This window comes from Aethalodelphis obliquidens, unplaced genomic scaffold, assembly GCF_003676395.1.
Source record: "Aethalodelphis obliquidens isolate GAN/ISIS:26980383/991018 unplaced genomic scaffold, ASM367639v1 scaffold45, whole genome shotgun sequence".
NCBI classification, from domain to species: Eukaryota; Metazoa; Chordata; class Mammalia; order Artiodactyla; family Delphinidae; genus Aethalodelphis; species Aethalodelphis obliquidens.
Genome location: NW_020837989.1, coordinates 8,702,047 through 8,715,155, shown reverse-complemented (window position 1 = coordinate 8,715,155; position 13,109 = coordinate 8,702,047). Strand labels below are relative to the sequence as shown.

Below are 13,109 nucleotides of genomic sequence, written 5' to 3'. Positions count from 1 at the left end.
GGATGCATAGAAGTTGGAGAGACAAAAAAAAAAAAAAAAAAGGGAAGGGTATCCCCGGCCACAGAATTGGCATGAGCAGAGGCACAGAGGAGCGGCAGTATAGGTGCATCAGAGGAGACTGGCCACCCGGTGTTGCTCTGTGGCAGAACTGGGGGGTCAGGCAAACACAACCACCAAAGGCTGAGAGGAATGCCAGGCCGAAGGGGTTCGTCTAGATCCTGTGGGCTTCGGGAGCACCAGAAAGGAAGAGCTCTCTGGCTGATGCCCGGGGGACGATGGAGTCCAAGGTCAGTTGCAGGACCACTGAGATCACTGTGGTGGTCAAATCCAGGTGGGAGATGTTACCTATGGTACCTGCCCCCTCTGCACCCTGGGAGACTTAAGAGGCATTTGGAACGACCAGTGGGAGGGCTCGTGGAATGATTGGATATGGAGCAGGAAGAGAGATCTTGGATGATCTGGAGGCTTTGGCTACCGTTGCCAGACTACAGAAGGGATGGCAAAGGGCTTTCATCACACGCCAGCTCTGAAAAATTACTGATGGACTGTGTGAGGAGGAGTCCCAGGCTGCGTCCAGGCTCGGTCCGCAGTGCGGTAATCGATTAGTGATGCCTGCCATCCATTGGCTCTGGGGAGTGGCGCCATATATGCTACTTCCCTGCCATCCCAAACTAGGGTTTCAGTGTTCCTTGGAGAAGTGATCTGTCTCTGCCTCACATGTGTTTCCTCTTGCTTGGGTAGGACTCACTCCGCCCACCACGCCTCCGTACAAGCCCACAGAGGAAGACCCCTTCAAGCCAGACATCAAGCACAGCCCAGGCAAAGACATAGCTCCCACCCCGGAGGTTCCCTGGCTCGGGGCCGCCGCAGAGGCTGCCCGCAAGCTGCCGAAGAAGCACCCAGAGCGGAGCGAGCTCCTGTCCCACCTGCGGCATGCCGCAGCCCAGCCAGCCTCCCAGGCTGGCCAGAAGCGCCCCTTCTCCTGTTCCTTTGGAGACCACGACTACTGCCAGGTGCTCAAGCCAGACGGCGCCCTGCAGAGGAAGGTGCTGAGGTCCTGGGAGCCATCTGGGGTCCACCTTGAGGACTGGTCCCAGCAAGGGGCCCCGCGGGCTGAGGCACAGGCCTCTGGCAGGGAGGAAGACGGGAGCTGTGATGTCGGCGTCCCCACCAAGGACAGTACGCTGCTGAGAGACCACGAGATCCGCGCCAGCCTCACCAAGCACTTTGGCCTCCTGGAGACAGCCTTGGAGGATGAAGACCTGGCCTCCTGCAAGAGCCCCGAATACGACACCGTCTTTGAGGACAGCAGCAGCAGCAGTGGCGAGAGCAACTTCCTCCTAGAGGAGGACGACGAGGAGGAGGAGGATGACGAGGACTCAGGGGTCAGTCCCCCTCGCTCTGACCACTGCCCCTACCAGAGCCCACCAAGCAAGGCCAGCCGGCAGCTCTGTTCCCGCAGCCGCTCCAGCTCTGGCTCCTCGTCCTGCCGCTCCCGGTCACCAGCCACGCGAAGGACCTTCAGGTATGGATAGACGGGTGGCCTCAGGATGGGTGGTGGACCCCTGAGGACCCCCCAGTTTCAGGGTGTCAGGGGAGAGAGGAGCCCTGAAACTGGGGCTGCGTCTCCCTGTGTGGTCAGTGTCCTGGTCGGAGGCCCTGGAGGTGGACTCCTTGGGGAGTTGTGGGCAAGTCCTGTATCCAAGCAAAGCCTGCTGTGTGGCAGTCAGGAGTGGCCCAAATCTCCTGGCCTCGGGGGAGGAAGAAAACTCACTTTCTGGCCTATTGTGGCCTGATATCCAAATGAACTTGCCCCTCATTCATCGGTTTCTGTTTTTATATTTGTAAAATGGTTAGGTTTTTGTGTAAACATATACAGTTAACCCTTGAACAAGGCGAGGGTTAGGGGCACCAATCCTCCCTACAGTCAAAAATCCCGTGTAATTTATAGCCGGCCCTGCTTATCCGAGGTTCCTTCGCATCTGCAGATTCAACAACTGCCGACAGTGTAGTACTGTCGTATTTACTGTTGAAAAAATCCCGGTGTAAGGGGATCCACAGAGCTCACATCCATGTTGTTCAAGGGTCAATATACCCACACAGTGTAATACCTATGTGATGTTTACATGTGAAAGAAAGATCAGCATAATTCTAATCTATGTTCAAAAAAAAAAAAAATACCGGGATTTAAAGCAGTGATAAGGTTTATTCCCATTTCTCCGTGCTGCTGAGTTGCACAGTGTCTTCCGGCAGTCAGCCGCCCCCGTGGGAGCTCTTTTACCTTCGCACAGGGATGATGTGTCATGAGCCTGTTTGCTCGTACCATCTTTGCTCACTGAACCGGACTGTAGAAGGAGCTGGTCCAGAATTCCGTGGGGGGCTGGGCAGAAAGAATAGAAGTTTGGCATATTTTGGTGGAGATAGATTGCTTCTCTCCCTGCTCACAGCAGGACCTGGCTCTTCCTGGGGGAGGCCTGAGGAGGGTGGGTGCAGGTCCCAAACCCTCTGCCCGAGATGCACCTGAGTGACCACCAGATGGTGCTCTTGGGTCTGGAGCAGTGCAGAGTCACCAGGAGGCCTTGTTACCGCTCAGATGGCAGGGCCCCACCTCCTCAATGTCTGGTTTTGTAGGTCTGGGGGTGGAGGTGGAGAATTTGCATTTGTAACAAGTTCCCAGGGAATGATGACGTTGCCAGAGTGCCATGCTCTGAGAAGCAGAATTCAGGTAATAGAAAGATACCTTTCCTTAGGAAAATTCTGCATTATATTTCCTTATCTATACCAGTAGCTCTTAACTGAAAATCTGATTAAAAGCAAAGCCTCCTTTCCCCATTAGAATGAGCATAGACGTCTAACTGAGCATTCAATTTTAGGGGATTTGTGGACTCCCCAGACACTAACGTGCTGCAGCCCTGAACTATCTGTCACTCGAAATGAGCTTATTTTGAGCAATTTCTCTAAAAACCCTTCTATGTCATAAGCCAGGACGATCAGTCAGAGCCATCTTCCGTCAGACCTCTCTGAGCCCTCCTTCCAGCTCCGTTCTCCTTTCTCCAGGGGTCGCTGTGAGCTAGCCCACCTGTGTTCTCATTAGGCGGTTTCCTCTGCAGCATCTTCTCAGAAGCTGCTACGGTTCTTGTCCTGTTGAAGCGCATCCCCCAAGGCAGGAGTTGGAGTTTCTCGGCCTCCTTCCCCTCCTGAGCTGTTCAGGGCCTGTACCCATGGGCTTGTCTGCAAAGAGTTGGGGGCCTCTCTTGAAACCCCCATGGATTCTCCTTTTCCTCTTCTCCCTTTTGGGCCAAGTTCAGGGCTGGCTTTCTCTGCCACTGGAGAAAGTTAATTGGTTAACTTGGTTCCTGCTTAGCTGCCTGGCAGAGCTTGGTGGCTGGTAAACATGAAAAACTAGTCATCAGTCTTCTCCAGACCAGCATTTCTTTACCTGTGCTTCTGCTACCGAACAACAGTCAACAGGAAGCACTTTGAGCTGGTTTAACAAGCCCTACAGCACCTTCCAGTCACTCTCAGTTCTTCATGGGGGGAGGCCGCCAATTCCATTGCAAATGGATGATGATACTATTATTGTGTAGTACTTTAAAGTTTGCAAGTCACATCCCTTTCTTTTACCCTATGTGAGCTTCACAGATGCACTTGGAGGGTGCGTCTGCCTCTTATCCCCATTTTATAGATGAGGAAGCTGAGGCTCAAAAACGTTCAATAGAAAAATATAGCCAGCAAGTATTGAGCTGTTCCTGGGCTAAGCATTTATTGGCATGTTCTGATTTGATCCTCCCAAATGGCCTAGGAGGCAGATACAATTGATTCTCCCTAGTTGACAGGTGAAGAACTGGAGCTGAGGTGGCTGCAGTAGCCAGCCCGAGGTCACCAGCAGGGAGGTGGTAAAGTCAGCGTTGGAACGCTCTCTGACTCCAGAGCCCCTGCTCTCATCATCTGCTTTGTTCCCAAGGACGCAGACAGCGTGTGGCAGAGTTGGGACTCACCCATGCCCCACACGCCTTGCTGCTTCCACTCTAGCAGCCTGGCCCTCAGGAGGAGAGGGCAGTGTGCAGACAGTCAGGAGGGCGCAGGCGTGCGGCATCCGGGAGCCTCTCGGGCTGTGCATCTGGGCTGACTGGTCCCCTGACCCCCAGGGCCCAGGGGCTGTGATGGCTGCTGGGGCTGCTGCTTGGCCAGGCTGCAACCACTGGAGGGAGAGCAGCGGGTCTGGAATCAGCAGGCTTCCCACTAGCTCTGGCTTCCTTACTTTTTAGCTTTGCGCGAATTTCATACTGAACCTGAGCCTCAGGGTTTTCATCTGGAAAGTGGGGAAACATGAGACCTCAGAGGATGGTTTTTTTTCTTCAGGTCAAATACCATAATGAAGCGAGAGGGCCTTTCCGCCCCCGTTGGCATAGAAAGGGTCACAAGGGTTATGATTAGCAAAGTGGTGGTTCTCAGTGATCTCGTCCCAGAAGCTGGCAGAAGGTATGTGTCGGTCACGTGTTGAGACCCGCAGGCGAACCCGGGCGGTCACCGCTGAGGGGGAAAGCCGGGCTCCCTCAGGAGGGCCTTCTCGTAGTTCTGCCCTCACGAACGAGTCCGAAAGAAGCGGAGGAAGCACCCCTTGCCTCCTGAGCAAGTCCTTCCCCCGTCCCCCTGTGGTTCCTGCCGAGAGTGAGTGCCTCTGCTTTGCTTGTTCACTGACAGATGTGAGAGCAGAGGGTCGTGTTCAGACAGAACGCCAAGTGTCCGGCACACCAGGAAGCAGCGGGAAAAGGCCATTGTAAGTGAAATGGGGCCCCAGAGCCCAGAGTGAATGGGGATGAGCAGGGGCATCAGGGAGTGCTAGGGCTTCGTAGACCTGAAGCTCTTTGAGGTCATCTGTGGCCTGCAGGAGGTAGTTATATTTCTCTCATTTAAAAAAGCACAGGGGTCACCAAAGGGCATCAAAGGTGGCACCGTGCAAAATGCAGCCAAGGGCTGGCTGGGAGGCGTGCAGTTGGTGAGCACATAGGGCTCAGCGTCAGAGGCTTGACAGGGCCCGGGGGACAGGCGGTGATGGGGGAGCAGAGCTGGCCTTGCTTCCACTTCGGTGTGACCGTCAGTTGCTCCCCAGCTTCCCTGAGCCTCAGTTTACTCATCTGTACACAGGGTCCCCCGGTGCGATCGGGGCTAAGGGACCAAGAGAGACTGTCCCTTCCTCCTGATCCATCTCCTTAATCTTCTCCCAGAGTTAGTTCACAGGCCAGGCAGTGCCTGGTGGACCCACTGCAAAGCACCCCGTAGGGAAAATTCATCAGGAAGCTGCGGCGAGGAGCTGGATTCATCTCCTCCATATCACTTAGAAAAGAGGGAAGGGAAAGTAAGACAGAAGCACGAACAGACAGACAGACTCTCACTGGATTGTCCACCTCCCCCCCAGCATGGTGCTTCAGGGAAGGGAACACATGAGGTATGCATACCCCAGAGGTACGCATGCAGCTGTCTCGAAGCAGGTACTTAAAACCATGTGGAGCGTCTTCCTGGAAACCATGTGTGACCATTCAGCAGTTGTGACATGCCCTGTTCTAGGTGCTGGATGGCAAGAGTGAACGAGACAGACAAGGTCCCCACTTCCCATGGTTGGGCCAGAAGGGAGAGAGAGACAACAGACTCATAAACAAATCAATAAACACTGTAATTACAGATTGGGAGGTGCACTATGAAGTTAATCACGTCATGACTAAAGTGTCTGAAACAGTCGTGTTTTGACTGTGTGGGGCTGATGTATTTATATGGTCGTCTAGGAGGGGCATCTTCAAGGAGCTGGGCCCCAAGAGATGAAAGGAGCCAATGAAGCAAAGATCCTGGAGGACAGTGGGGCAGAGGCAGGAAAGAACCTTGTGAATTCAAGGTGCCGGAGGAGGCTGGGAGAGGACATTGCTACACGCAGCTGAACCTAGGCCATCCTAGGGAACGTGCACACTTCCCGTGACCGTACAGCAGCGCCCTGCTGTGGACTGCGGGCCCTTGCTTTCCTCCCTGCCCTCAGTGGCGCAGAAGGGGATGGCTGGAGAACCACAGGCCTTAACCTGTTCCGGAGCAAGCCCATCTAAACCAGAACCTGGTGATTTTGCCCACAGGAGCACAGCTGGAGTTTCTCCAGCAAATCAGAGCCACTCTTCCGATAGCTGTGGCTTTAACTTCCAATCACAGACGGTAGAGGAAGAAGGGAGGTTCCAGCTGGGCTTCCCCCCTCCCCTCCCCCTGCTGGGCAGTTCTAGGGGCCTGGCACCAAGCTCACCTGAAGGTCACCTCTTGGTCACAGTGTCTACACAGTACCCTGGCGAAACCAAAGATGATGGTGGCTCCAAGCCCTATGCCCCTGTCCCATTGCTTTTTTCCCAGCCCACTCTAACCCATAGCGACCTGGCCCCCTTTGCTCGTCCATTACCATCCTCGGACCTCCCCCACTACCAGAAAAAGTCAGACTCAAAACAAATACAGAAGCTACTCACTGTGCAGTTACATCCATAGTGACGGCTCCCTCTCCCATCTGCGCCCAGTCTCTGCTCATTCCCTTCAAGTAAACAGCTGCTTCCTTTGGGGCCACTTCCCCATCCGATGCTAAACAGCCCCCTCCTCTCACAAGGCAGGTCCTCTGGGATAGCGACCGTCATTGTCCTCTCTGACTCCAGCCCCAGCTGGTGTCACTCGCTTAGCCAGGTGATGTGGACTGGGGACGAGGACTCCATGGGAGCCTGCCACCAAGGGGGCTCCAGGAAGCCAGGCAATGATGACGGGTCCCTCTGTGTCCCCCTCGGGCAGGGTGAAGGCCGCGTGGTGTACGTTCGAAATCTCTCCAGTGACATGAGCTCCCGTGAACTGAAGAGGCGCTTCGAGGTGTTTGGAGAGATTGTGGAGTGCCAGGTGCTCACGAGAAGCAAGAGGTGAGTCAGGCTCTCGCAGAGGAGGGGAGTGGAGGGCACAGAGGTTCCAGTTCAGGTCTGGAAGCATAAAAGATGTCTGAGAAGATTTGCAGAACAAATCTACTGCCAGCGCAGGGGAAGGAAGGACCGGTAACCATCATGCAACCCAGTAATAGCAGGGAACATGTACTGATAATTTGCTAAAGTGCGAGCCAATTTCCATGCATTCTTTTTGTGTGTGTGTGTTACGCGAGCCTCTCACTGTTGTGGCCTCTCCCGTTGCGGAGCACAGGCTCCGGACGCGCAGGCTCCGGACACACAGGCTCAGTGGCCGTGGCTCACGGGCCCAGCCGCTCTGGGGCATGTGGGATCTTCCCAGACCAGGGCACGAACCCGTGTCCCCTGCATCAGTAGGCGGACTCTCAATCACTGCGCCACCAGGGAAGCCCTCCATGCATTCTTTTACTTAACTTTCCAACTTGCCTGTGACGTATGCACTCTTACTCTTTCTATTGCTCTCCTTTCTGGGGAGCTCAGTCAAGTTAACTGAACAGCTACCTAGTGGCAGAGCCAGATCTGCAGCCTGTGTGTCAGCTTCTGGTTTTCCATCCTAGACCCTGGTACAGGGCTGCAAAAAGCTCCTGGTGGGGCTTCCCTGGTGGCGCAGTGGTTGAGAGTCCGCCTGCCGATACAGGGGACACGGGTTCGTGCCCCGGTCCAGGAAGATCCCACATGCCACGGAGCGGCTGGGCCCGTGAGCCATGGCCGCTGAGCCTGCGCGTCCGGAGACTGTGCTCCGCAGCAGGAGAGGCCCGCGTACCGCAAAAAAAAAAAAAAAAAAAAAAAAAGCTCCTGGTCGCTGAAGGCATGCTTGCATTGCAGTCTTACTTCGCTGCAAGCCCCACGCTGCTCCATCCCTCTGTTCCTCTGCAGCTGTGGCCCAGGTGTCTCACTCACCTGGGGAAGCAGTGTTTCATCTGTCAGGGGATCTGCAAGAATAGGTTGCGTATAAATGTACAACTTAGATGTCAAAGCTTTGTCGGTTTTGAAATAATTCTGAAGTATCTCCCATTATACTTGCAAACGAAGTTATTAAGTTTTTAAAATTCTAATTTAATAATAATTTTTAAAAACTTCAGTGAGAAAATAGTTTCTGCATAAGAATCATTACACATCTCACATCCCTTAGGGTGGCTACAGAAAATAACAAGCGTTGGTGAGGATGTGGAGAAATTAGAACCTTGCGCACTATGGGTGGGAATATAAACGGTGCAGCCACTGTGGAAAACGGTATGGAGATTCCTTAAAAAATTAAACATAGAATAACCATTTTATCCAGCAATTCCTCTTCTGGGTATATAATCAAAAGAATTGAAAGGAAGATCTTGAAGAGATATTTGCACATCCCTGTTCATAGCACCATTATTCACAATAGCCAAGAGGTGAAAACAACCCAAGTGTCCGTTGACAGATGAATGGATAAACAAAATGTATATGCATGCAATGGAATATTAGTCAGTCTTAAAAAAGGGATGGGCATCAGTCCTGTCACATGCTACAGCATAGATGAACCTTGAGGACGTTATGCTAAGTGAAGTAAGCCAGCCACAAAAAGACACATATTGTGTGATTCCACTTACGTGAGGGATCTAAAGTAGTCAAATTCATAGAAACAGAAAGTAGAATGGTGGTGGCCAGGGCCTGGGAGGAGGGGGTATAGGGAGTTGTTGTTTAATGGGTACAGAGTTTGTTTTGCAAGATGAAAAAGTTCTGGAGGTCCATCACACAAACTTAACACAACGGAACCGTACACTTCAAGATGGTAAATTTTATGTTATGTGTTTTTAATCACAATTTTTTAAAAAAGTCATTACACAAATAGAACTGTTTTAAGTTCTGTGCAGTCTTCAGGATGTCAAATGAAGATAACCTGTAAAGACAAAGCAATCAAATTAATCTCTGAGGAGAAGGGTCAATTTGTTAAGATTTAAAAAGCATGCATGAGTCTCAGACATTTAAAGAATCAGAAGGGTCCCAACTTTGGCCTGGTTCAGAGAGGTGTCAGGAAATGCGATACAGCTGAGTGTTTACAAGGCCTCTGCTGTCACTAGGCCTGTGCTGAGTAGTAGGAGGGTCCACGTGGTCTCTGTCCGTGAGGAGTCTGTCTGGCAGATGGGTAGGTCGGGGTTCGTTCTCTTGTTGTTTGTGGAACTGAGGAGTCAGGTAGAACTGACTTTAGGTCCCCCTCACCTCGGCATCCTTCTCAGGCAGGCTTCCCTCCTGGTAGCAAAGTGGCTGCCTCCAGCTCTAAGTTTGTCTCCTACTCGGGGAAGCAGGAGTCTGTCTCCCTCACGGTTCCAGCAAAGACGTGGGATGGAGTCTTTGGGGTTCTGCTTTGGCTGACGGGTTCATCCTTGAACAAATCACTGTGGCCAAGGAGGGCCACCGTTGTGTGACTTACCCTGGCGCCCTGAGCCCAGCTGAGCACAGGGCACTGTTGTCAGAGGACGGGGAGTAGAGGCTGAGCAGGCAGGCACGACACGTCTCCCATGAAGGATGAGATGTGTACGGAGTACCATCGATCTCAGGGAAGGTGAAGGCCAAGTTAGCAGCCAAGGAAGGGCTGGCTGAGGCTGCCTTTGAAGGGTGCGGGCCTGGGAGGATGGGGGCATAGGTGTGGCAAATCCTAGAAAATGGGAATCCTGAGGGAAGTAGAGGGGAGTGTGGAAAGGATCAGCCTTCGTGGCGGGAAGCCTGAGTTTACTTCCCTGCTCTGCCACCCGTCTTTGGGCAAATTCTGAACTCAGAGCCTGTTTCCTCACTCCAGAGGGGGGAGGTGACAACAGCCCCCCATCACAGGGGGGTCTGAAGAGCGTGTGGGGCGATGGGTGGTGGCCAGCCCCGGGCCAACATGCAGTAGATTGCCTGCTCTTACTATGACTCCATTGTGGAGGTCAGCCCCGTGACTGTCGTTGTGTCTATCGAGGGGCCATGCGAGACAGTTACGGAGTCATCGTGGCTTTCCGCTCCTCACCTAGTGGCGGGTGGTCTGACGATGTCGACCGAGCTGGCCCAGTGACGCGCTCCCCTTGTCCTCTCTCCCCAGAGGCGAGAAGTACGGCTTCATCACCTACCGGTGTTCTGAGCACGCCGCCCTCTCTCTGAGGAACGGCGCTACCCTGCGGAAACGCAGCGAGCCCTCCTTCCAGCTGAGCTACGGGGGGCTCCGGCACTTCTGCTGGCCCCGCTACACTGACTACGGTGAGTATGTAGGCCCCGCACATCCCAGTCAGACCCAAAACGTCAGGGGCAGTGACCTCCTTTATTGAAACCTAAAGCCCACTCTGGACACGGCTGCCACACCCAGACTCCCCTGTGCTGGTGAGTATAACTTGGCAGCCACCTGGCCCGGAGGCTGGCCTCTGGTGCATCTTGTTCTGTGCCAGGACTGCTACCAAAGAGATGAAGCCTCTCGTGGCCTCTTGGAAGGTCCAATCTCGTGTTCACAGCCACCTGGCAGAACCATGGCTACCGTCTCTTTGACCTCACGGGGCCAGTACTGACCTGCCCCCTTGAGGGGCATCCACGGCGGCCCCGACAGGCAGCAGCCTTGTCCATTAATGGGCCGCAGTGAAACTATTGTCATCTGGGGACAAGTCAGTGAAGAAGGACAAAGTATCATTTAGGAGAGAGTTCTTTATAGGGGAGAGTCCGGTGCAGCCTCCGGAGTGCAGGGCTGAGTGTCAGGAGACCCCGGAGGCTCCCGGCCAGGCAGCGTTCCTGACTGCATGTTCCCCGTGGGGACCCAGTTCCCTGGCCATGCGCTAAGGGATTCATAGTTTCGTGGGCTGCCTTACGTGACCTCCTCACTGGTTTCCTAATGGGCAAGAAACTGTTAAGGGAAGTAGAATTAGAGGCTTTTGGAGCTGGAAAGGAGCTCTGGGGGACTCTGCTTCAGGCCTCCCCATCCTACAACCAGGGCGACCGAGGCCCTGAGACACTGCTCCCATGGCAGAGGTGTTCCAGCAGGAGGGCAGCGCTGCTGCCCGCCGCCCGGTGCTCTCTGAGGCCTCGGGCGCATCCGCTCTGTGGTGCTGACCCCGGCGGCAGATTTTCTGGTCCGCTGGCCTTGCTGAGCTGCTTGCCGCCTTCCCCTCTCACTGCCTCCTCCACCCCCACCCAGATTCTAATTCAGAAGAGGCCCTGCCTGCGTCAGTGAAAACCAAGTACGAAGCCATGGATTTTGACAGCTTACTGAAGGAGGCCCAGCAGAGCCTGCACTGATAACAGCCTTAACCTTCGAGGAATACCTCAATACCTCAGACAAGGCCCTTCCAATATGTTTACGTTTTCAAAGAAATTAAGTATATGAGAAGGAGAGAGAGCGAGTGCGTGAGAGAGAGAGAGAGAGAGAGAGAGAGAGAGGCTTGGAACTGCTGTCCTTTTAAAACAAACAAAAAAATCAATGTTTACATTGAACAAAGCTGCTTCTGTCTGTGAGTTTCCATGGTGTTGACGTTCCACTGCCACATTAGTGTCCTCGCTTCTGACGGGTTGTCCTGGGTGCGTTCCAGACGCTGAGTCCGTCACCCGCCTCCCCTTCCTCCCCGACCGACGTCCCCTCGTAGACGTGCAGCTGTGTTCACCATACCATTTCTTGTCTGTAGTGTGTGATGATGAAATCGTTACTTGTGAATAGAATCAGGATTATAAACTCATTTTTAATTGAAGAAAAAAAAAGTATATCCTTAATGTATTTATGGCTCAGATGTACTGGGCCTGGGATTATTGTATTGCTTCCTTGATTTTTTAACTACGCACTGTCGTGAGGTGTTTGCCACTGAGCTGCACTGCTCCCTTTGCCAGAATGCCCCAGAGGTGCTGGGTGGCCGGAAGCCTGGTCACCGGGGAGGTGTGGCATGCAGCCACAGCTGGGAGGAATGGAGAGAGGTTTCTGGGCCTCTTCTGCTGAGCGCTGCCTTGTCTCTCATTGAGCAAGTTTGGGTCCATTTACAATCAGAGCCCTCATCTGGTGTCCAGCTCACGCTTAGAATTTGTGCCTGGCCGTGAGTGCTCAGATCCTTGCGGACCTTGGAAGGAAGGTGGGGTGAGCTGCGTTATTCCCGTTTTCCAGGCAGTGCCCCAAGAGGCAAAATGACTTGCCCAGGGTCCCACAACCAGTGAGACTACAGAGGAACGGCCCAGCCCGGGCCTATCCTAGGATAAAGAGGCAAAGTTGCAAGGACTGGTAGAGGTGGGTTCAGCTAAAAAGGACAACAGGCTAGACGCTTCCAGGCTCATTTTGTGGGGGTAAGTCAATGGCTGTCTCACCAGCATGGGGCAAGTTTAGGCTCTGGTACCAGTCTTGATCCAAGGGGTCCTGTGGTTTGCTTATACCTGTGGACATGCCATCACAGCTTCAGTGATGCACCTGGGGTGACACAGAGAGGCAACCTGGGAGCGGTCATTCATCCTTTTTGGGCCAGTCACCAGCCCATCCTCCTTCAGCTTGACTTCCCTTTTCTTCACCTGTAAAGTTGTTTTGGTGGCATGGGGCAAGGGGAGCAGGAGGGAGACATGAGGGATGGGGATGGACAAGACAATCTCCAAGCTCCTCTCCGACGTAGAAAACGTTCATTGGGCTTTACTTTAAAATTTGTGTTCTTGAGTGATGTCAGAGCCGTGTCCAGCTTGGATGTTCTGCAGGTGCCTTGGGGGCCGTTTGTGAGGGAGAGCATGGCCAGGAAGGGTAAGAGTGCATTGCTTCTGCTTCAGACAGAGCGGCTCCAACTTGGTCTCTTTCACACATCAGGGTTCCTTGGGAAATTTTTGTGTTTAAAAGAAAAAAAGTCCTGCTGCTTAAAAAAAAGTTTGAACTTGACTCATTTAACTAAACGAGGTGATTTAATCTATTATTAATGCCGGGCCTATTTCTTTGGGAATTGGTAGTTACGGGGTTTTGGTTTGTTTGTTTTTGCAGTACGCAGGCCTCTCACTGTTGTGGCCTCTCCCGTTGCGGAGCACAGGCTCCGGACGCGCAGGCTCAGCGGCCACGGCTCACGGGCCCAGCCGCTCCGCGGCATGTGGGATCTTCCCGGACCGGGGCACGAACCCGTGTCCCCTGCATCGGCAGGCGGACCCTCAACCACTGCGCCACCAGGGAAGCCCTGTTTGTTTGTTTTTAAGATTATAAAATACCTCAGT

At 53.4% G+C, this 13,109-nt stretch overlaps 1 protein-coding gene across 3 annotated transcripts in view; it reads left to right on the top strand.

Moving 5' to 3' along the window:
• Positions 1-12,746, top strand: part of PPARGC1B (PPARG coactivator 1 beta) — a 107,052-nt gene extending 94,306 nt beyond the window's left edge. For 2 of the 3 annotated variants that reach the window (XM_027081611.1, XM_027081612.1), the window contains 5 exons: positions 742-1,525; positions 4,705-4,780; positions 6,805-6,926; positions 10,012-10,166; positions 11,089-12,746. In XM_027081611.1, the coding sequence (XP_026937412.1) occupies positions 742-1,525; positions 4,705-4,780; positions 6,805-6,926; positions 10,012-10,166; positions 11,089-11,189 (1,238 nt within the window). In that variant the 3' untranslated portion in view covers positions 11,190-12,746. Of the gene's footprint in view, positions 1-741; positions 1,526-4,704; positions 4,781-6,804; positions 6,927-10,011; positions 10,167-11,088 lie in introns of those variants that run through there. The other variant, XR_003427733.1, reaches the window with a different exon arrangement.
• Positions 12,747-13,109: the final 363 nt, after the last annotated feature.